This window comes from Solea senegalensis, linkage group LG21 (genome assembly GCF_019176455.1).
Source record: "Solea senegalensis isolate Sse05_10M linkage group LG21, IFAPA_SoseM_1, whole genome shotgun sequence".
Lineage (NCBI taxonomy): Eukaryota > Metazoa > Chordata > Actinopteri > Pleuronectiformes > Soleidae > Solea > Solea senegalensis.
In genome coordinates this window covers 15,624,354-15,648,761 of record NC_058040.1, presented here as the reverse complement: position 1 = coordinate 15,648,761, position 24,408 = coordinate 15,624,354, and the positions used below count along the sequence as shown (strand labels likewise).

General features: G+C 44.3%; 1 protein-coding gene across 1 annotated transcript; it reads left to right on the top strand.

Moving 5' to 3' along the window:
• The first annotated feature begins 1,413 nt into the window (after positions 1-1,413).
• Positions 1,414-16,273, top strand: mamdc4 (MAM domain containing 4). Its single transcript, XM_044012817.1, has 29 exons — positions 1,414-1,568; positions 2,737-2,823; positions 3,716-3,880; positions 4,773-4,898; positions 4,974-5,207; positions 5,296-5,418; positions 6,296-6,451; positions 6,522-6,625; positions 6,701-6,856; positions 6,937-7,027; positions 7,718-7,831; positions 8,630-8,722; positions 8,995-9,132; positions 9,222-9,361; positions 9,893-10,001; positions 10,076-10,180; positions 10,383-10,517; positions 10,997-11,124; positions 11,203-11,419; positions 11,826-11,963; positions 12,033-12,160; positions 12,301-12,391; positions 12,965-13,114; positions 13,204-13,329; positions 13,413-13,534; positions 14,096-14,198; positions 14,308-14,504; positions 14,978-15,043; positions 15,604-16,273. Exons 1-29 carry the CDS (start codon positions 1,517-1,519, stop codon positions 15,637-15,639), a joined length of 3,630 nt encoding a protein of 1,209 aa, XP_043868752.1. The 5' UTR covers positions 1,414-1,516; the 3' UTR covers positions 15,640-16,273.
• The last annotated feature ends 8,135 nt before the right edge of the window (positions 16,274-24,408 follow it).

Here is a 24,408-nt window from a genome sequence, read left to right as displayed (position 1 = left end):
TCCCTTTATATTCAAATGAGACACAGGCAAATACACACCCACTTCTTCCAGGGGGTTTCTGATTTGTCCTCCTTACAGCGCTCACTCGCTCAGCTCCTGTTCCCTCCGCTCCATTCCTCTCCCCCTCCCTCCACTAGTTCTCTGACAATATCAACATGGCAGCGTGCGCGGAAAACAGCGAGAGTGCCGTCACAGGAAGAGACGTCCGACATAAGGATCGAGCCGAACACTGTCCAACTGTAAATCTGTTAAAAACACTTAGGGACAGCACCACTGATCGCTGAATAAACTGCTGCTGTATATGTGACTGTATCAGACTGAGTCGGTGCTCCGGTCATGGAGGACGTACTGAACAAATATGTTTAATTAGGACGTGTTACAATCCGCGTTGACATAATACCGCTCTTCCTCCCTCGCCTGCACTCTCGCAGGGACAAGGTGGAGCTAAGGTGGAGCTCTCCAAGTAAACTTACTGGTGGGCGGTAACATTCGCGGTGAAATGCACATGCTGCTGTCATAAGCGCAGGGAATTCAACATCGAGTGTTTTATCGCCTATACTTACACTTAGGGGGACCACGAAAACATGACTGAGTATTCTTTTTCCACACTTTGGCGACAGGTAGGGCCTCCAGAGTCCCAAATATAAGTACTGAAATGGTTAAAAAGTTGATTTTGCATAATATGTCCCCTTTAATGACAACAATCCGTGATTTTAACTAATGGTATATTAACATCACCACCAAGTCTAATACAATGAGAGAACGAAACAAAAAAGAAATAATTAAATGTCATCAAAATTGTGTGTCTGTAACTATAGTCTGTTGTGTTTGCAGCTGTTCAGCTCAGTTTATCTTGATATGTCTTTACTCACATCAACTGTGACAGAAAACAGCCCCAGTAATGATAAATCAGAGCAATAATTACATATTAATTGTTTTTGTAGGCGAGCTTTTCCTAAAGCCAAAGCCCATCGAGAAAATCATCGTTTTTTTTTGCACACTGGGACACAGGAGCTGCTGGTCTACTGCTGCCTCGTGTGGTAAGTCTGTGTCACTCAAGTAAATGTGAATGAAGATTTCACACACAGAAGTCACAATAGAGCACAGCTTTATTTACTGATGGAGGCTGGGATTTGGTGAGATTTGAGTGCATCAGAAAGTGATAAAAACTCAAGTTTACTGTTGAAAAAGGTGAAATAATGAAGATAATCAGCTGTAAGATCATCAAGGAGTGAGTAATGAACTCAAAATATGCAATTAAAATGTAATTATGTGTACACAACATACAAATAATACTGTAACTTGAGTGATGTGTGTCACTTATTGTGCAATAAATGGACGTGTGCGGTCGTCTGGAGGAAATTATTTTATGGCGGTTTGTTGCAGTTGCATGCTGGGTAAATTTAAAGTCCAGCCACTATCTCCCTGACATGGAGAAGAGTTCATAGTTGGCTCGTAAAGACCGTGTTCAAACCCCGACACCAAGCCACAGCAGGTGGAAGACGGAAGAGAGAAGATGAAGCGCCGGAGAAACTCGGTGCTGGTTCTGCTGCTGGTTCTGAGCTGGGGTAAGATCACACACACACACACACACACACACACACTCACTCAGGCTCTCACAAAACAACTGATGTCACTGAGGTCACGTCTGAGTGACGGCACAGCTTAAAGGGATAGTTGAGGGGTTTTAAAGTGTGGATTTAATAATCACATATTCAAGGAACCAGCCTAAGAAACATAAACTCTGCATCAGAGAAGTCTAAATATTGTGTCTTCACTGCTTTACGACACCGTTTTACAGCCTTTTCCGACAAGAAAACACCAAATCCCATAGAGAAAAGCAGCAATTTAAGCTCACAGGGACACAGAAGCTGCTGGTCTTCTGCTGCCTCTGCTGGTATGTTTGTGTCATTGCAGTAAACCCAAAACTAAGAACTGAAAACCCCAAAATCACAAATATAACACATTTGAAGTTACTGACAGGTTTGGGTGAGGCAGCTGTGCATCAACAACTCGTGTGTGCTGTGATATCAAAATGATTTATTTTCCTTATGGACTTTGGTGTGCGAGAACGAGTGCTTTTAAAAAACTTTCCTGAGATGAAAGGCAGCTGAACGTGCAGATAAAGCAGCAAACTTCTTCTTTTATTCAGAGAGTGTTCACTGAAGTGTTTTTCATGTTAGATTCCCACTTTGAACTTTCTTCATGTACATGTAACAAGAACATGTAACGGTTCACACGTAAAGTGTTATCTAAATAACCCTATAATCATATATAATTCACTTTTCCTCGAATGTCTCACCATTGTCCAGTTTAATTTCCGGAGATTTCCACCGAGACCTTTGGACGCAGCATCACTGAGCTCTTCTGCTGCTGGTGTTAATCCCATTACCTGTGTGTGTGTGTGGCCTTTGAGCCTGTTTCCATTACTGAGTCTCTGCTCGTAAATCTTTGACAGTAATGAATCCTGATAAGAGTTTATACCAAGCATAAATGTGACTTATTATGGAATTATAGAGCAATAATAACCACAGAGATTGTATTGCATACCGCAGCTTTAAATGCATGCGATGTCGATGTATTCTTGATCATTTAAGAGGGAAATAAAGGTTTTAATGGAAGTATAAGGACATGACAGACAGCTGAAATGAAAGCTTCACTCCTCAGTTTCAGATAGAATGTGGACTGTGTTAGTGAATTTGTCCTCTGATGGTTTCTCTCCTCTTTGCGTCGCAGCTGCTGACTCTCTGTGTTGTGAGTCTCCCGGGAACAAATGTGACTTTGTGTGCGACTGTTCCGACTGCAGCGACGAGCAAAACTGTGGTGAGCATGAAATCCGCCCTCTGAATTTATTTCTCTTATTCTCATCTTTACACCCACCACACCAGTCCTCAACAAGTACATTATTTACATTTAAAAATTTGATATATATACATATAATCAAAAACGGAATAATACAGTGCTTAAAACATTGAATTTCTTCTATTATAAGAGTTCTTCTTGTATAATTTCACATTATAGAAGTAAAATTGACTTGAAAACCCTTAACCCAGGTTTTTGCTCTGAGGTCACTAAGGTCACTGTTATTCACTGTTTCCTGTTTAAAAAAAAGACAAAGGTCATCGTTTTCTGTTGCTATTTTATCACATCCAATTTAATCTTTTCTTTTTTAGCTTCTCTAACCTGGCGTGAAACTGCAAAATGCAACTTTTTGATGATTTACTTTATTCTGTAACATAACAATGTAACATTATTTGTTTGTCGCGCCCTTCGTGTGAAAACGGCCAGACCTGACCTGAGGGAGTGCTTGTGTGTATACAGCAGCAGAGCAGGGGGCAGGGGGGCGGAGACAAGAAGTCTTTGACTAGTTTGATTAACTATGTAATTGTGATTATTTTGACTGTGATTGCGATTATGATATGATGTGCAATATCTTAGGTAATGGTCATTTTATTGAATTCATGGATTCTCTAACAGCTTCATACGTTCATAAATGGTCTAGAATGACCGTATTGGGTTTCGTATCGTAGTTTTCACAGGATGCAGGATGTAAATGATGCTAGAAGCACAGAGAGATGTAATAAGTCTGCTATATATATGTATATATATATATATATATATATATATATATATATATATATATACATATATATGTATATGTATATATATATATATATGTATATATACACATATGACTTTACTTTCTTTTTTAAAGGTTACGCCCAAAGACTGTTTGTGTGTGACTTTGAGGACGCGGGTCTGTGCGGGTGGAAGGATCAGTCCCTCAGTGCAGCAGAGTACAGCTGGCAGAGACAACAGAGAGGAGACACGCTGTCCCACAGTGGACCGTCCTCTGACTACACCACCGGCACCGGCACAGGTTTGCTGCTGTAACACGTTTGGAATCGTTGAAAGAACAAAAATGTCATGACTTTTGGAAGTAATGCAGACTGTTCCGTACCCATATATTAGTTTGTGTGTATTTGTTTTTACCTCAGGGGTCCAATGACCTGGGAGCCTCTGAGCATCTAGTCTGGTCAGAAGAGTTGATTAGGACGATGTGACTTTTAAGTGATATCACAATATTCCATCGTGATATTGCAATAACAATATTTTTCATGATATTTCACTGCATTTTAAAATAAAAGCGTGTCTGTATTGATATGGAACAATATGGTGCAAAATGAGTCTACTATTCTAAAAACAATAAAAAAAAAACAAACAGAAATACCTCATTCTTATTATAATATTAACTGGCGGTCAACATGAAATCAGTTTGAGGGCCAGATGTGGCCCACGGGCCGCATGTTTGATGCCTCTGGTTTACCCAGAAGCAAAATCTGGTTTCTCTGCATTAATATCTGCATTAGCGGCTGATTCCACATCGTAGACGGCTACACAAATGGATGTGATCCTCCAGTTGATCGGTGAAGCTAATCAGGAAGTGATAATATTGTACATAGCCACCAGGGGGCGACTGTTGCTAGTTCCAAAAATAGATCAATTTTAATGGAAGTTCCTGTGTTTCGTTTTGTGTCCTATAAGTAGGATCTTCAATAAAGAGGTTATGCTCTCGTTTAGAGGGAAAATAGACGATTGAAAACATGTGAGTGGACGCCAGTGTGATTGACAGCTGGTTTGAGTTTGGAGAGTTTGGAGTTATCAGAATGCGAGTTCATTCTTTTTCGTTCGTATCTGCTGATTAAATAATCAGGACGAGCACAAAATGGCCGTCCACACTGGTGCTATGACAGCGTTCTCCCGTCACACAGGCTGGTTCATGGGCGTCAGTGCAGTGAAAGCAGACTCGTCCAGGACGGCCGTTTTAGACTCTCCAGAGATGAGACAGTCGTCGCCGACCTGCCGTCTTCGCCTCAGATACTTCCTGTGGGATTCAGGTAACAACAACAGTCAGAGGTCTTATATTTTTAAGAACACACAGTTTGATATACTCTTATACTGTTTCTGTGAAGGTCACACAAACCTGGGCCCCGCGCCCCTGTGGGCGTCCGTGCTCCACCAGGATTCTGGCGAGGCCGTCGTGTGGCGTCCCGAGGCCACGAGTGTACGAGGCTGGAGGGAGGAAACTGTCTTCCTGGGACGCATTCCCACGGCGTTCCGGATTCGCCTCAACTCGCAGCGCTCCGCGGGGCAGAGAGGAGACGTCGCCGTGGACCAGCTGGAGTTTTTAGACTGCGCCCTGCCCTGTGAGTCCTCGGTGTCCGGTCCACTGATAATAAACATGATCGTTTATTTTAAATCCTCCTGATGTTGTTTGTTTGTCTTTGTCACCAGTGCCACAGGAGTGTCCGGCGACGATGCTGCCGTGTAAGAACGAGGGCTGTGTGACGCAGCAGCAGGTGTGTGACGGCAGCGATGACTGCGGTGATGGGACTGATGAGGAGAACTGTGAGAGCGGTGAGAGATCACGTGACATCACATGATACTGAACAACCGAAACAAAAAATCCCTGAAATATTTGAAAAAAATCCTTAGTGACTGACACAATCTATGTCAGATTAAGTGCATGCTATTTTAAGAGTATTGTCTCTGTTACACAGTAGGTAAACCTCTCACTCCCCCACACCAAAGCCCATAGAGAAAATCTGCAAATTTAGGCAGCAGAAACACAGGAGCTGCTGGTCTACTGCTGCCTCTTGTGGTGACTTTGTGTCACTGAAGTGGATACAAACGGAATATTTAATACTTTTAAGTCACAAAGAACACGTTTGAATTTATACGTGCGAGGCAGCAGTGGATTAACAACGTGTATGTGCTGTGATGTAAAATCGCTGATTTTCTCCATGGACTTTGGTGTGGGAGAGTGAGCTGTTTACAAAGGCCGTAAAACAGATTTTTATCGACTTCACTTCATAAAATGTATGCCATCTTGAGTGTGTGCTGTTTTAAGATTGTGTTTGCAGCCTTTTCCAACTAAAAACTGAAGTTAGTGTCGCTTATTCTCCCACACCAAAGCCCATAGAGAAATTCAGCAATTTTAAATCACAGCAAACAGGAGCTGCCGATCCACTGCCGCCTCCGTCTGTGAGTTCAAACGTGTTCTTCTGTGACGTGAGGGACTGAAATCTTGTGTCTGTATCCAGTGGCGTGACACAAACTCACCACAAGAGGCAGCAGCTGACCAGCAGCTCCTGTGTCTCCAGGAGCTAAATTTGCCAATTTTTTCTATGGACTTTGGCGGAGGAGCGAGTGGGAACTTTACAAGCGTCAGTTTCCTGTGTGAAAAAGTAAAGCAGAACGCCACATAAAACATGAATTATACGTGTGTCTCCAGAGGGATACCAGCTGTGTGACTTTGATAACGGCACCTGTGCCTGGGACCTGAGGTCCGTCTCCAGACTGAAGTGGGTTCGGACAAGTCAGGAGAACATCTCCACCAGTGATCCTCTGAAAGGACCAGGCCGAGATCACTCCAGCAACAGTGCAGCAGGTATAGAAGGATGGATACAGATACATGAGGTAGAATTATTTAGTATTTCTTATCATAACTTCTCTTGTAGGTCACTTCCTGTACGTCACTGTCCCCGATGGTGGCCTCACAAATGACTGGGCCTCGTTCCAAAGTCGTCTCCTCGATCCCACCAACACTTCACATCCGTGCAAGGTGAGACATTTCCTTATTGATGCATTCATGGCGATATTAGAACCCTCACCTCCTCTGTGTGTGTGTCTGCTGTAGATGGTGATGTACACTCACCAGTTCGGGCCGAGGTCCGGCGGTCTCACCGTGCTGGTCGCTGATAAAAACATCTACCCGGTGTGGGAGAGGGGCGGAGCTCTGGGCGACGTGTGGGTGAAGGCAGAGGTGGAGATCGTCACCAGCTCCCCTTTTCAGGTGCTTGCATCCCATGAATTTTATTTTTGTGTTTGGATGAAACAGAATTGTTACTTATCATCGTGTTTTCTCTCTCATAGATTGTACTAATGGCTGCGATCCGAAACTTTACATATGGAGGAATCGCCATCGACAGCATCATGTTGTCCCCCGGATGCCGCGTATCATCTGGTAAACCTGTAACAACTCTATTAAAAGGACAGTTAAGGACTTTTGAAGTGCAGTTGTACGAAGTCAGTCAATCTATGGCATCTTAAGAACATGTGTGTCACTTTATCTTGTCACCAGACAGTATTTTCCAACAGGAAACCGACGTATCTATCTCTTTCTAAATCGCTCACTTCCCCACACCAAACCCCATTGAAAAAACCTGCAATTTTACATCACAGCACTCAGTAGCTGTTGATCCCCTGCTGTCTCCATCAGTAGGTTTTAATGTGTTCAAATGTAATCTCTGGTGTTCAAAATCCTCAGTTTGGATTTTCCTGAGTTGCACAACTTTACCAGTTTCTAAAAAAAAAGGCAGCCGTTAACTAGCAGCTCCTGTGCTTTAATCACTGTTTTTGTTAATGGACTTTGGTGTGGGACAGGGAGTGCTTCACAAAGTGACACAAACTTTAGTTCCCGGTTGGAAAAGGTACAGGGAGATAAAGCAGGGAACATGTTCCTCACATATCGTAGAGTTTACCACTTGGCCTTTTTGTTAATGGTGTAAAAACAGGTTTTCACTGACCATATGCCCAAATGCTTCCCAAATAATCCTGAAGAAGCCATTTAACTTACAAAACCAGAGTATTATTCCTCAACTCAGCAAAGATTCGACCCTCTGATCGTCTTTCTCACTTTCTCTCTCTTGAACAGAGAATTATACCCTCGCGAATTTCCCCAAATCTCCTAAAGACCCATGTACGGAACCGGACAAGATGTGCGACTTTAAACAGGACTGTCCCAAAGCAGAGGACGAGGCAAAATGTGGTGAGTTTGTGAGTCACTTACTAAACATCTTTGTTAGCGATGACCTGCAATAAATAGTTATCCAACCAAGTTTGTTTCCAACCTGTGACCTGCTGCTCAGTGTATGAACAGAATATGAATCATCATCATCGTCCACACTCTTGAGATACAGTCATCATACTCTGGCCCCAAGTATTGATATTTCCCACCAATTTTCAATAGTATCCACCCACAAACTGCAAGGGGGGGACTATAAACAAGGGGCGGGGCTTCAAACACAAGATGGTGGCACTATAAGTTGTCCAAATCACTGATACACCACCCACTGTCTTGCACTCTGCAGACAGACCCCTCTCCCAATTTTACTCTTCAGTGTCACTACTTCCTAATTCCTGGTGGTGGTGCTTGTCACAGGACAGACGGATATTGCAATGTATTGTTGATATATGATTGCCTGAAATGCAGTATTACAAGATGTTATTACATATTATTGTGTTATTACCATGTTATTAACGTGTTATTAGATGTTATTACATGTTATTAACGCGCTATTACCATGTTATTAATGTGTTATTACATGCATTGTGTACCGCAGTATGTGGTGACCCACTCAAAAAAAGTGGTGACCTATCTGTGGGTCCCAACCCACACTTTGGGAACCACTCGTTAGCCCATACAGTTTGACCATTGGTTAAAGCCACCTTAACCATTTTAATGATGTCTTTCTTTGGTCCTGATCGTCATGTCTTTTGTGTGTGTGATCATGTGATTTGTGTGTTTTGTGTTGTGTGTGTGTGTGTGTGTGTGTGACGTGTGCAGGGGATTTCTCCTACACTGACGGCAGCTCAGGCTGGACTGACTCCAGTATTGGGAGTCAAGGTTGGAAGCTTCATGAAAACTCGACATCCAAAGGTAAAACCCATTTAACCTCCGTCTCCTTTAAAGCTGCTGCCAGTGATGTGTTGTCTTAGATCTTCTGATATATAGTTCAGGTTGTTTGAAAATGGATGAGGGACTGATAGTTGGGGCTCGTATGTAACTAAGACCCGAGTCTCCTGCTTGTTTTAGGTGCAGAGGGCATGGACAGCAAAATCTGTGTCATAACCTCACACAGTCACACATTAAGAAGCCAGTATTTTCAAATTTAAGGGAAAAAATATTACCATTTGTCCCTGTGTTATTAGAAGAGTACCTGTACGTGGTTCAGGCTCCAGGCCAGCAGCTGACTGAAGCCCAGACCCGGACCCCCCTCCTGGGACCCTCAGGCCCGGTCTGCTCCCTCAGCTTTGATTTCGCACTCACAGGGAACCCAGATCACATTGGTACCACTGTTATTCAACACGTTCTTCTTCTCCCTGCTGCCACTCTCCTCACTCTCCTCTCAGATCTTTCACCGTGTCTCTGTTTACAGGAGAGCTGTCTGTCAGGGTGATTGACAGCGTGCTGGGCTTGCAGCCTAAACTGTGGGAGTTCAGCGGGAAGACGGGAGCGGAGGAGGGGGCGTGGCGAAGCGTCAACCTGACCATTGGAGCCAGGAAACATCGCTTTCAGGTTTGTTTTTCTTGCTTTTTTTTTCTGGAGCTGTGGCCGGAGGAGGCGTTGTGTTTCTGGGGCGTCCTTGTTCCCAAGTTTCCAGTTCTTGTGAAACGTGAAATTTCTAATTTTGGAACAAACTTGGACTCAAAGATGAACTGAAAAGGGTTTTTGTGGTTGAAGCTCAGTGTTAAAGATCAATGCAACCTTACAGAACAAGGGGTTGGTCTTAGTCTACAGACCTTCACGTAGACTCAAAGATGATTTGAATTTGTTGTTTGTGAGATATCTAAGGAATGTCAAGAGGGAGTCTAATAAAATTTGGCACCAACGTTCATTTGGACTCTATGAAGAACTGTAAATAGTTGTGAGACGTAACGACAAAAATCACGACTAATGCAACCAAAATCTGAGGGAATTTCTTGGAATCTGGTACAAACGTTCACATTTGGCCACTTGAACATAAAATTCCTTTAAAGTCAACAAACACGTGTTATTTGAGTCTGAGACCAGCGGCCAGTGATTCTCACCTTCTTTGACTGTGTGCAGCTGGCGTTCGAGGCTCGTGCTCGGAAACTGTGTCCGTGCGCCAAGATCAAAGTCCAAAACGTTGGCTTCGTCAACTGCTACGCTGAATATCTTCCCTCTGCTCCAACAGGTAATTCTCCTCCTTTTATACGTCTTCTAGACGTGACGTGACTTTAAATTTCTGTTATTAAATGTTTCGCCCAGGTCTGTCATGTAACTTTGAAGACGGGCTGTGTGGGTGGTATCAGGACCAGAGCGACAACTTTGACTGGAGGGTGGCGAGTGGGACAGACCACACCATCGGGGGCGGTAAGCGGAATACAGAAATGAAATAAACGTACATTAGCTTATAATGTTCACATCAGGGTGTCCCAAACACACATAAACAATTAAACATGTTGCAAAATAAAAGTAGTAGAGTATGAATATAAAGAGAAAATATGCATCGAAAAGCGAAAAAGAGAAATGATGACATGTGATGTCCCCTCCTGTCGCTGTGTTTGACGTCCAGGTAAAAGCCTCGTCGTGGACATGTGGAATCCGTCCCTCCGCGGTATGTTCGGACGCTTAGTTTCGTTCCCGCAGTCTCCAGGTCCTTCAGGTTACTGTCTGACTTTCTTCTACAAACTTTACGGACCAAACACAGGTGAGGATGTGCCTGATGTTTTGTTTTGACTATGGATTGTCAGGATAGTTCAGGATTTGCAGCCAAGGACAACATTTCAGCCTCTTAACATAAAACTCTGTTTGTAAAATCTGAGTCTGTGTTGCTTTGTTGCTCCCCACACCAAAGTCCACAGAGAAAATCAGCATTTTTAGCTCTTCTGGGACACAGGAGCTGCTGGTCCACTGGTGCCTCGTGTGGTCACTTTGTGTCACTGAAGTAATCACAGGTTTTCTCTATGGTCTTTGGTGTGGGAGAGTTAGAGGTTTACAACTGTTGAAAAAGACAGTTTACAACAAAATAAAGCAGTTGATATGTTCTCAAAATGTCGTAGACTTAGGCCGACGTAGACTTTATTAGACGCACCTTCTGTCAAGTGGCTAAAGTCGCACCATTTTGAATTAAAAACAAAGAGAAACTGATCGATAAAGCATTTTAATGCAGTTTCCTCCTCCTCTCAGGAACTCTAAACGTGAAGCTGTCGGATGGAACAGGTTATGAGATCATCCTCTGGACACGCAGTGGAGCTCACGGAAACATGTGGCATGAAGGTCACTGCCCAGTCCCGCATCAGCTCACCAGCTTTCAGGTACGAATTCACAGGTTCAGTCAGTCTGAAATTGTCTCTTGACTCCATTTTTTAAAATCTCCCGTTGTCCACTAACAGCTGATGTTTGAGGCGGTTCGCTCCGGCTTTGACGGACAGGTGGCCATCGACGATGTGACGTTCGTGGAGCGCTCCTGCTCCGCGCCCAGGGCGTGTTCGTTTGAAGGTCACCGCTGTGGATACACCAGCTCGGGTAGAATTCAGTGGCTCCACCGCAGTGGCGGCAACACCACGAGGCCAGGACCCAAAACGGACCACACTCTGGAGACACAGCTGGGTGAGTGACGGTTTAGCCACTTTAGACAACAGCTCACTCTCCCACACCAAACTCCATAGAGAAAATCAACCTTTTTATCCCATGTGGACACTGTCGGTGTTGGTCCACTTCTGCCTCGTCTTGTAGGTTTGAGTCACCAAAGTGAAACTGAACAAAGGATTTCAAACACGGACGTCGATAAAAATGACACGTTTAAACTTCCTGATGAGGCAGCAGCGGCTCGACAACCTCTGTGTGCTGTGAGGTAAAATCAGTGATTTTCTCTATGGAGGTTGGTGTGGGAGAGTGAGGAGGTTCACAGACGTCCGTCTAATGACTCGAAAACACAATGAACCTGTTGCTAAGATATTGTGGACGAGATAGAGATGGTGCGACAAACCTTTTTGTTATGTTGCTAAAACGAAAGGTTTCTACATGATGGCAAACACCGGCGCGGACGTCCTTCCCTCTGGCAGCACCACAGTCCTCACCTCGCCTGTGCGTCAAGGAACCACCAAGACGGAGTGTGTGCACTTCTGGTATCACATGGGAGGAGAGAATCCTGGTGAGGCGGAGCCTACACACACACTCACACATACACACACACACACGTTAACCCGCGTGGTCCCCGCAGGTTCTCTGACTGTGTACATGAAGCCGGTGACCGGTCACAGGGTGAAGATCTTCTCCGACACTCTGGATCAGGGAGATGTCTGGCGCCATGGCAACGGCAACATCACAAGTAACCTCGTGGACTGGCAGGTACGGTACAGTGTGGAGGCGGGGACAGTTGTATAACATGCAGGGTATTTATGGGGAGCATGATTTATAATGACCTCATTTATCATGACATGATTTCCCAATTAAAAGTCATTTCAAAGTGCGCTGATTCTGTTCTGCAGTTGGAGTTTGAGGTCGTCGGCGCCGGAGGCGGAGACACTCACGTTGCAGTGGACGACGTCAGCTTCTCGGCGCACGCGTGTCAACACCAAGGTCAGGGTCGGTTTAGGTTCTTAAACAAAACAGTCCACAGTGATTTAAATGAGTGTTTTAGAAGGCTGCGTTCACAGTGATGAAAATTGGATCATTTTACAGCTGTTTCGGTTCACGCTCACAAAGACAAATCTCAAATGCACTATACGTTGTAAAGAAAAGTCATGTGATCTAGTTCCTCAACTCTTCCTCCTCTGGAGGTAAGATAGCAGAATTAGCTAAGTTAGCATTGGGTAAAAGGGTCTTTCGCCGCAGATATTGACCTCATCCTACAGTCTGTGGCAATAAGGAACAGCTTAGGTTGGGGTTTTGATAACGCTCGACAAAAGGTGTTAGTTTGCCTGCAGAGGAGGAAAAGATGAGACCTGCCACACACAGAGGACGGATGTGCCTTAGTCTATCCGTCCGTCAGCTGTAGCTGTAAATACTGCTAATGCTCCCCATGAAACATGTGGATAGAGTTCACCAGAGTTCAGTAGTCTGGTCCACACTGACCCAAACAAACCGTATGAAGAAGGAAATCTCACCAGTGTTTGATTTAACCACACTAACCGTGGCTGGTGTGAACTTCAGGGTCAAGGTGTAACCTGGAGAGAGGGATGTGCAGCTGGAGCAACACCCAGAACACGGAACTGGACAAGCTGGACTGGGAGCTGACGAGTTGGGAGACGGAGAAACACTACTCTGTTCCAGCAGAGGACCACAGTCTGGGCACAGAGAAAGGTGAAGCTTCACTCTGCTTCATCTGGATTCTTTGTTTCCTCTCTCTCATTCCTCTCGCCTCTCCTCTTCTCTCTCTCTCTCTCTGCCAGGTCACTTCCTCTTCTTTCCCAGCACCAATCGGACAACAGACAACCAGAACGCTCAGCTGCTGAGCCCCCACCTGCCCTCAACCAAGGGCACCTGCATGAAATTCTGGGCCCACATACCGTCCTCGTGTAAGGGTCAAACGTCTTCGTCTCTGGTGGAGATGTGTGCTACGTGTTTCCTTTCTCATATGATGTTGTGCGATCTGTTGTAGCTGACAGTCTGCTGAGGGTGTGGAGGCTCTCCAAAGGTTTCCATCAGCTGATGGAGGTGAGAGAGGTGATGGGACTCTGGAGACGCTTCCAAGTTGACATCACGTCCGCTGAGGAATACCAGGTCAGACGCACACTCTGAAGCTAAGTCTACAATATCTGTCTCACCACTTCATCTCACCATTAGATACCCCGTGTATCAACTGTATCAACAGGAAAGTGATTTTTCTCTTGCTTTGTAAACCAGTAACCTCCACACCAAAGCCCATAGAGAAAATCAGCGATTCTGCGTCACAGCGCACAGGAGTTGTTGATCCACTTCTGCCTCCACCAGTGACTTCAGATGTGTTTTTTTGTGACATCAGTGTTTGAAAACCTCGGTTACACTTTACCAAAGTGACACAAACTTAGCAAACAAGCGCTAGACCAGTAACTCCTGTGTCACCGTGAGCTAAAAACGCTGATTTTCTCTATGGACTTTGGTGCGGGAGAGTTTGGAGTTTACAAAGTGACACAAACTTGAGTTTCCTCACAGGAAAGGCTTTCTAACAGCGAGATAAAGTGGTACAGGTTTGTTATGGACATGGATAGGTGACATGAGAAAATATTTTCATCGTCATTTTAATCACATAGCTGTTACAAATACAAATGAACGTCTCTCTCCCTCTGTTTTGGTCGTTGACAGATTGTTTTGGAAGGAATCAAAGGCACGTCGGGACTCGTCGCTCTGGACGACATCGAGTACACCGTCGGGATCAACTGTGCCAACCAAGTCACAGACCCACAGAGTAAGTCTGAACTCTTTAAAGGTCTCACCAGTGGTCACTTAGTGTCTTACAGTTAAATTGTGGATTAACAGACGTTGTATCGCTAACGGTTGCCATCTCTCCTCTTCAGCCTCAGCGAAACGAGACAATGTGGGAGGAATCGTGGCGTCCGCCATCGTGGTCGTGCTGCTGATCGCCACGTTGGTCGCACTGCTCTTTTATTACCTGCGAACTCGACAGATGATGGAGCCAAAGACTTCTTCGCTCTCGTCGCCGTCCTCTGCCGACGTCGGTTTCGCCAACACTACTTACGAACCAGAACCCGTGGTGAGTTCTTCCCACAGGCTCGTCAGAGGTCAGAGGAACATGGACTTCCTTTAAAAGGTCCAGTGTGTAAGAAATAGTGACATCTAATGGTGAGACAGAAAAGGAGGAGTCCTCCACTCACCGCTCCCTTTTGCAAGCTCATCAGGGAACTACGGTGGCCCTCACGTACCAGAAAGTCATCCTCAACAAACACTATGAGCTAATGGTGTTTCAATTGAAACCAATAAAACAAGGCCCTTACCTAAAGTACATACAGTATAACATGCTAAGTTAAGGCTGGGAAAACCCTACTGATTTTTGAAGGTGTGATATACTTCATATTCAATTTCTGCCAGTAAACCCTCGAAAATGTCACACACTGAGAGTTATATAGAGTGTGGAAGTGAGAAAAAATGAACACATGTTCACTTTAATGTAAAAATCCTCATAAAAATATGAATAAATACGTAAATAAAGCAATGTATTTGTCGTAGCAGGACCGTATGATGGTTCCACCGGCACAAAACCACCCGATGGCTGCTGGGTTCAATAACATCACTGTGAGTAAACCACCTGTTTTTACGTCGCTGATTTTAGGTCACTTAGCCAAAGTGATGATGTAATAAAAGCTGTTCTAGTTTATGTCTAAGATAAGTTAAGACTGCGATTGCTGCTTCATCTTGCTGTTAGACTGGAAGTTAACCGCTCGCTCTCCTGCACCAAACCCCAGTCACAAAACCTTTTTAGTTTTTAGCTCGCGAGATCACAGGAGCTGCTGCTCTTCTGCTGCCTCGTTTTGTAAGTTTTTCTTACCGAGGTGAATCTGAATGAGGGATTTCCAACACCGACGCCGCAGATGAACACATTTATAGATAAGTGATGGAGGCAGCAGTGTGTGCTGTGATGTAAAATGACTACTTTTTTCAGTGGAGTTTGGTGTAAGAAAGCAAAGCAACATAAACTTCACTTTCTTGTTAAAAAAGGTGGTTTAACAGTGAGATAAAGAGGCGAACATGTCCTTGAGATACCGATTAGTTTGATCTGCGTCTGGACCTCGTTCTGTATCTCATAAGACCGAACACTGCCCCTTTAATGTTGTGTTCTTCTTGTGTTCACGCAGTTCTCTGATGATATCAGAGAGGTGGAGGTGGCGTAAGGCGGAGGAGGGGGAGAGGGAGCCGAGGGTCCCGCCACCCGACAGTGGCTTTGTGAAAGCACAGCGACATCACAGCAGAAGAACTGCTTGTGTCGCCATTTTACACACACACACACACACACACACACACACACACACGCGCACACACACACACACACACACTCAGACATCAGTGATAATGAGAGCTGCTGAGCCCACAAGGCTCGTCGTCTGTGGACGGACACAGAAAGGAGAACGTCTTTAAAGTGAAACTTTCTTTAAAATCAAAATGATTGTCGTCGCCCCCGAGGTTCTGCCAGGAAAACACGGGCTGAATCGCGTCCGCCTGGTTTCAGAAGAACCTCTCGGGTCAGGCTCGTGAGCCACTCGCACATTTTTAACCGAAATTTTGTGTCGCGCGAGGTATCCAGAGACTGAGAAGCATGAAGTTTGAAAGACAGGAGGTTCTCACCCAGGGTGCGGGTGAGTCAAGAGATGGACACTGTCCTGTTGCATGATGGGAGAAGACGTGGTCATGCACGTCTTTCATGAAGGACCGAAGAATAAAGCAGTGTACTGAAGAGGAAAGGCGACCACATGTGCTGCTGCTGTATGATTGTATTATGATTGAAGAAATTAAAGTTGAGCATTGAAAGACTGGTGTCAGTATTTGTTTTCATCATATAGACCCCGTGGTTCTCAAACTGTGGTACGTGTACCACCAGTGGTATGTGATTGTCCTCTGGTGGTAAAATCATTAACACTGTTGTACTGTATACAATCCAGATTACAGTGTGTGAAGAAGAACGACAACGACGTCCTGACATACCAGAGCATATCTGCAGTCTCACCACTAGATGTCACTAACTCCTACACTGTGGACCTTTATCTGTCTGGAAACTGAATCACATGGATTAAAACAGGTCTGCGGTTAAACCTAAATGTAACGTGTGTGCATATATGTGTGTGTCTATATATGTATGTATATATGTGTCTACGTGTGTATATATGTATGTATATACAGTATGTGTCTATGTGTGTGTATATATGTGTCTACGTGTGTGTATATATGTGTCTACATGTGTGTGTATATATGTGTCTATATATGTATGTATATATGTCTACGTGTGTGTATATATGTGTCTATATATGTATGTATATATGTCTATGTGTGTGTATATATGTGTCTATATATGTATGTATATATGTGTCTACGTGTGTGTATATATGTATGTATATACAGTATGTGTCTATGTGTGTGTATATATGTGTCTACGTGTGTGTATATATGTGTCTACATGTGTGTGTCTACGTGTGTGTATATATGTGTCTATATATGTATGTATATATGTGTCTACGTGTGTGTATATATGTGTATATATGTGTCTATGTGTGTGTATATATGTGTCTACATGTGTGTATATATGTGTCTACATGTGTGTGTATATATGTGTCTATATATGTATGTATATATGTCTATGTGTGTGTTTATATGTATCTACATGTGTCTACATATGTGTGTCTCTCAACGCCACCTCCTGATCTCACCACTCTCACACATTCAGCTCCTTCTCTATCCTTTCACCCCTCTATCTCACGATCAAGTTCTTTCCCTAATAACCTCTCTCCTCTGTGCTCATCCTCTTGGACCTTTCTGCAGCGTTTGACACAGTTAACCACCAGATCCTTATTTCCTCCCTTCAAGAACTAGGTGTCTCAGGCTCTGCACTTACCCTACTCTTGTCCTATCTTCTGAATATAGGACAATACTGAACATACAGAGTAACCTGGAGAGAATCTGTGTTGGAACCCTGTCCTCTAGCTACTGGGGTCCCTCAGGGATCTGTCTTGGGCCCTCTCCTCTTCTCTCTATACACCAACTCGCTTGGTTCTGTTATTCTCTCTCATGGTTTTTCCTATCACAGCGACGCCAATGACACCCAACTCATTCTCTCTTTTCCCAGCTCTGACACACAGGTAGCAGAACGGATCTCCGCTTGTCTGACCGACATCTCTCAGTGGATGTCTGACCATCACCTGAAACTCAATCTCAACAAGACCGGGTTTCTTTTTCTCCCAGGAAAGGGCTCTCCCACCATAGACCTAACCATCACCCTCGACAACTCTGTGGTAGCTCCTTCTCATACCGCAAGGAACCTGGGTGTGACACTTGATGACCATCTCTCCCTCACTGCCAACATTGCTGCAACAGCTCGATCTTGCAGATACATGTTGCACAACATCAGAAGGATACGGCCTCTTCTAACCCAGAAGGCGGCACAGGTTCTGGTCCAGGCTGGTCTCCCTGCGTGTGCCATACGACCTCTGCAACTCATCCAGAATGCAGCAGCTCGACTGGTCTTCAACTTACCAAAATTCTCCCACACTACACTGCTCCTCCGCTCCCTTCACTGGCTTCCTGTAGCTGCTCGCATCCGCTTCAAGACTCTAGTGCTTGCGTTCCATGCTACAAACACATCGGGTCCAACCTACACCCCAGCCCGCCCACTCCGCTCCACCGGCAAATCGGCTTGCTGCCCCCTCACTGAGTTTATCGCAGAGGCATTCACAGAACTCTAGACTGTTCACTGTCCTCGCTCCCAAATGGTGGAACAAGCTCCCCATCAACATCCGGACAGCAGAAAGCCTCCACATCTTCCGCCGCCGACTAAAACGCATTTATTCCGACTCTATCTCGACTAAGACAACGACGACCAAAAAAAAAAAAAAACTTGCTTATACATCGCACTTATGACTAGCACTTTATAGTTTGGCTTACTTGTGTCTACGTATGTATGTGTCTATGTATGTATGTATGTGTCTACGTATGTATGTATGTATGTGTCTACGTATGTATGTAGGTGTGTGTGTGTGTGTCTATATAGGTGTACATATGTGTGTATATATGTCTACACGTGTATATATATATATACACACGTGTGTATGTACGTGTATATACATAGATGTATATAGTCCCGTACATATATAGACACATATGTAACTAAATATGAATGACATAATGAATAGATGTAAATGATGTCATCAATAATCACTAGATCAGTAATCACTATCATTATTCAGACACGTGAAGGCAGTGAGACAATTCCTTCATCTTTCTCAAGAGGTGATGACGACATCCTGCCCTTAGCAACCGCTACGTTCGTTGCTACGGCAACATCCCGCGGTGTCCCCCTGTGCTGCTGTCACCGCGGCGGCTCTCATCTGTTTCCAGTGAGAAGGAGACGAATTCACCCTTTCATTCACATGTGTCATCATCATCATCAGCAGCATCATCATCATCAGTATCATCATCATCAGCAGCAGCAGCAGCAGCGGCATGATTTTACACTAAAAGTTGGTGCACGAGGACCCTCTCCTCTTCCTCATCTTCCTCTTCTGGACCCGTTTTCCACCTGCTGCTCGTCCCTCAGCGGCGCGTGCACGCGCATGGATCCCGCCGTGCTCATCTTCCTGCTCTACGTGATGATCGCGCACGAGCTGATCTGCGGGTTAATGCAGTACCGCAGACAGAGCGTGAAACCCCGCAGACAAGCTGACTCACCTCTGCTGCACTCCAGGTCTGTATCTGTGTGTGTGTGTGTGTGTGTGGTCCTCATGGAGACCAAAACCTGGTCCTAATGAGGAACTGGTTAAAACTAAGATTTTTGATGTTCCAGTTGTAGAAGGATGTCAGTATTTCCCACTCGGGCAGTTGGAGTCGGTGTACAAATACTTTGTTACTGAAAGTATTTTGCACTTAAGTACATGAACAAAATTACTCAGTACATTGTTTGTACTGCATTACTGAAGTATTTTTGATATTTGTTGTCCTGTGGATCAGTGTTGGACGTCAGGCTCGACAGGTTCTTCCACATTGAAGTAGAAAAAGTATCAAACATACCACAGATAGTCTGTGCTTGTGTAAGTGAAGCGCGTGTTTAGCATCAGATCAAAAAGGAGACGCCGACGTGAACACGATCACACAGAATATATGTTTACTGTGAGCGTGTACATGAGCTGTACTTAAATACAAAATACATGTATCTTTACTTTATTTATATATATATATATATTAGCAGCTTTTCTTCCACTACATTTCCTCTAACTTTCTTTGTTACTCGTTACTACCAAATAAAATCAGAAGAAGAGCTTTTCTAGTCTTGATGAGCTGCTTCACACTGCAGTTCTCACCCACTGACACGCTGCAACATGGGCTTAAGTGTCTTTGCTCAAGGACACATATTAGACTAGCATCAAAATGACTTTTGATACAGTAAACTTCATAACCTCTAAGACTTTTACTTAATTTTACTAATTTTATTTAAAAAAAAGTGACTCTAAAAGCACATGTCACAGGGTATAGAACACGCCTCTCTCACTGGGAACATTTTTAAAGGGCACATATTATACCCTATTTCCCCAAGTTAAAATAGTTCCCTGGTGTCCTAATGAACATGTCTGTGACATGCTTTGTTCAAAATACCATAAGGATGAAGCACCATAGCAGTTCAATAACCCTGCTAAACCCGCCCCTTTCAGAACGCTCGGTTTTGTGCATGGTCCTTTTATATGCAAATGAGACACATGCAAACACATACCCACTTCTTCCAGGGGGTTTCTGATTTGTCCTCCTTACAGCGCTCACTTGCTCAGCTCCTGTTCCCTCAGCTCCATTCCTCTCCCCCTCCCTCCACTAGTTCTCTGATAATATCAACATGGCAGCGTGAAAACAGTGCCGTCGCAGGAAGAGACGTCCTACATAAGGGTCGAGCCGAACACTGTCCAACTGTAAATCAGTTAAAAACACTTAGGGACAGCGCCGCTGATCGCCATCGCTGATTGCTGCATAAACTGCTGCTGTATGTGACTGTATCAGACTGAGTCTGTGCTCCGGTCATGGAGGACGTACTGAACAAAGATTTTTAATTAGGACGTGTCAGAATGGTCAGTTATGAGCTCTATGTGACCTTTTCTTAAAAATGTGTGACATAATACCGCTCTTCCTCCCTCGCCTGCACACAAGGTAAACTTACTGGTGGGCGGTAACATTCGCGGTGAAATGCACATGCTGCCGTCATAATGTACAGGGAATTCAACATCGAGTGTTTTATCGCCTATACTTACACTAAGGGGGACCACGAAAACATGACTGAGTATTCTTTTTCCATATTTGGCGACTGGTATATAAGTATTGAAAATGGTTAAAAAGTTGATTTTGCATAATATGTCCCCTTTTAAGGAGGTTTTGTTTTCTCCGCAGTTCTCGGGCGTGTCAGGGAGTCTGGAGGACGAGCAGCCAGTCACTCAGGACCGACATGAGGAAGAGCGGCCGCATCGTGAGGAAAGCCTGATGAAAATAACTCTGACTCTGCTGCTGCTGCCAATTTCCGTCACATAGATCACTGGGGTTGTTTGTTTGTGAGACAGTTCCACCTTAAGTTCCATAATCCGGTCCCGTGATAACACGGCTGTTACCAAAACAGATTCAGGACACAATGGTTCGATATCTCAAGAACATATTTATTGTGTCACTTCACCCTCAGGCAATCGTGTATACAGTGAACTGGTTGACATGATGGATGTGTCGCTCGCTGATGATTGATGATGTGACCCTAACAACTTAAAGACTCATAATGGAAGACATAATCTCTCATGGTCATGGTCGGTCTTACCTGAGACTCAGTGGAATCTCATGCACTTGAGGTTGAGGTGTCTGATCTGTTCGTAGTGTTTTCGCATCACTTGCCACGAAAACAAATCACTTCCTGTGCGAGAGCTAAACATTGTGATGCCGAGAAACGCACAGTTTAACCAAGCTGAGGCCGTAGTCCGACTAAGGCGGGCAACTGGACAACTTGCCGAGTATACATGTGGATTCTTTGGCCTTGTACGTCTGACTCCACTCCTCTGTAGGTGGCACTATATCTCTCTATAGGCTATTGAATCTGTTTCCTGTTGACATTTACGCCACAGAAAAACAAACCGTGAACGTCGAGATGGATCATGCTGTGGTTCTGTTTTTCATACTTGCTGTACATCATTGTCGTGTTGTCTGAAGAGAGATGCTGCTACCGCCGCGGCAGTTTATACGTCGTCTCCCTCTACTTCCGGGTCAAAGACTGGGGAGGACATTTTGTTGCGTGTACAGAATGCCAAGTCCGACTACAGTCCGACTAAGCATATACATGCAGGAGTAATCAGACTATGAATCGCTTGATTTTAGTTGGACTAACTTGTTGACATGACCTCGAGAAAACCGAATTATTGTCTTCGTCTTTTAGAGATAGATCGCACTGAGAGATACTGTAGATTGTCATTAATGAATCAGACCCAACCAAACACAACTCACCAATAAATGCAAGAAAAAAGGAAAGAAATCATAAACAAATATAAACAAATAAATGATGTTTTGTTTGTGGGTAACACACCGTCTACAGCGGTGATTCCCAAAGTCTGGGTCGTGGTCCAAACATGGGTTGTGTGATTTGTTCGAGGTCCCCCAAACAAATTTGCAGAATTTTCCCAACCTTTTAATTAAGATTTCTGTGAACATGTAACATGCATTAAATGAAGTTTTAATTAAAACATTTTGTTGACTGACTCAGGTGTTAACAGAACCTTTAGTTCCTGGGATAGTGAGTGAGAAGAATTCCCACCTCCACACCTCAAATTCTTTCCTCCAGCTCTGCCGACAGCGCCTCTGGAACGACGTGTACAAGAACAAAATGTCTTTATTCTGCTTTTGTTCACGTCCGACTGTAGCATCTTTACAGTCATAATTGTCAATTCAATCACAGCTGGAATGTTGCACAGCAAGCAAAACAAAAAGTCGACAAAGGAGTGACGCATCGAGTTCGGAAAGAATGTATAATGAACCTAGGAAGGCAAGAGAGGACACTTCCTCCCTGTGAAGCCTCATTGAAGCTAAGCTAATTGTCTAAAATAACACCGATCATTTCGGAACACTTGTGGGTGGCATTTTTGTTGGGAATTTTGTCCCGAATTGTACACAAAGAATTTATACTCATTCCCTTCTCGAGGATTTGGGCATTGGTCGTTTCCAGAGCATCTTCCCATTGGAGTGTAGCTAAAGTCTGTGACACACTAGAGGCTTGATTTTAAAAACGTGGGATTTTATACGTGGCTGTGTGTGTTTGATTAGCCTCCGTTAAGCTAACCCAACCAACTCAACTTGGACTTTCTCAATGGACTTTGGTACATGAGAGTTACCTCCGATATTCTGGATTTACCAGGTCCAGTGGGTAACATTTAGAGGTTTGGGTCGTTATTGGCCTCTATATTTACCTTTTCAGTCCTGTTTTGTACACGTGTTGGTATGATCTGACATCCTCGTATAACCTCAAGGAGGTTACCCTGGTTCCATGTTCTTCATTGTCTCTTTAGACCAAAACAAGAGTTATACAGTTCTAGCTCTTCTTCGGTTTCCTCCTACAGTCCAAAAACATCCAAAGACACTCTCAATTGCCCTTGGGTTTGAATATGGTCCAGGGTATGACCACGCCCTGTCAACTGGGATGGGCTCCAACCACCCATGACCCTCAAGTGGAGGAGAAAGTGGTAGAAGATGGATTGGATTACATTAGTGCTGGGCCACACGGTTGGTGTAGTGGTTGAAACTCTTACCTTTGCAGGAAGAAGACCAGGGTTCACGACCTGGTTGGAACTAAAGTCTTTCTTCATGGAGTTATCATATTCTCCCTGTGTGTGCGTGGGTTTTCTCTGTGTTCTCTGGTTTCCTCCCACAGTCCAAATACATGCAGATTTGAGGATTAGGTCAATTGGACACAAAATTGACTGAAGGTGTGAGTGGTCCTGTGATGGACTATCGCCTATCGCCCTATGTCAGTTGAGAAAGCGGGAGAGGATGGATTAGCCTTTTGTTAAGTGGCTAATATCTGTTTTAAGTTTGTGTCCTCACTGGCTCCCACATTTTATCTGCGATAGAATGTCTGTGGGTGCAGATCTTGGTGGTAGTAGCAACTATTCAAAGGAGAACTTTGAAGGCGAAGTGGAGAAGGGTTCAGTGTGAACAGCAGTTGAACATGGGTTCAGTCGGTCCTAAGAGGAGGTCACTGGTAATACAAGTACGCTTAAAAATGCTGTTATTTCAGGATTCAGCAGAACGTTCTTCTGTGTGTGGCAGCTCTCGGTTCCTTAGACTCAGCTGATCTTTAGCTGCATCCGCGTGGACGCTCCCGGGCACACGTGTCACTACAGTCCTCTTGGGGGTCATTTCAGGACAGAGCTGAGCCGCTGGAAACCGAGCACCGTGAGCAGTTTGTGGACTTTGTTGTTGTTGAGGTCAGTGAGCAGAAAGAGTCTCCGCTCAGCAAACTGTCAGCAAGATGGCAACGGCGGGCACAGGTGGGTGTTAATCACCGCCTCTCACGGGAGTGTGGCGCAGCCTCAGCAGCCTCCAGTGCTCTGATACGACTGACAGTAATTATGTTTAACGTGGAGATGAGGATGACATCACAAAAAAATCATCAGGCTTCGCAGGTACAGGTGCTCTAAAGAGCAATCTGGGTAAAAGTTGTTTCCATGGCAACAAGACAAACAGAGTGACCACATGGCGATTGAAAATGATGTGAAATAACGGCCGTGTGTTACTGTTAAGTATTTTCTATTCAAAATAATTAAGGATTTTATAATCACCTGTAATTATTCACTTGTGACAGATTATTATTTGATTGTTTGTGTGGTGAGTCCAGATTTACAATAAATGGAAGGTGAATTTTCTCATAGACTAATTATGGTTAAAAGATCCCC

What these genes read in the sequence shown, in the direction of transcription:
- mamdc4 (XM_044012817.1), top strand. Translation starts at nt 1,517, where the DNA reads ATGAAGCGCCGGAGAAACTCGGTGCTGGTTCTGCTGCTGGTTCTGAGC. An exon ending in AGACCACACCATCGGGGGCG is followed by an intron (nt 10,181 to 10,382) that starts GTAAGCGGAATA and finishes TTTGACGTCCAG; the next exon opens with GTAAAAGCCTCGTCGTGGAC. An exon ending in GGCCCACATACCGTCCTCGT is followed by an intron (nt 13,330 to 13,412) that starts GTAAGGGTCAAA and finishes GATCTGTTGTAG; the next exon opens with CTGACAGTCTGCTGAGGGTG.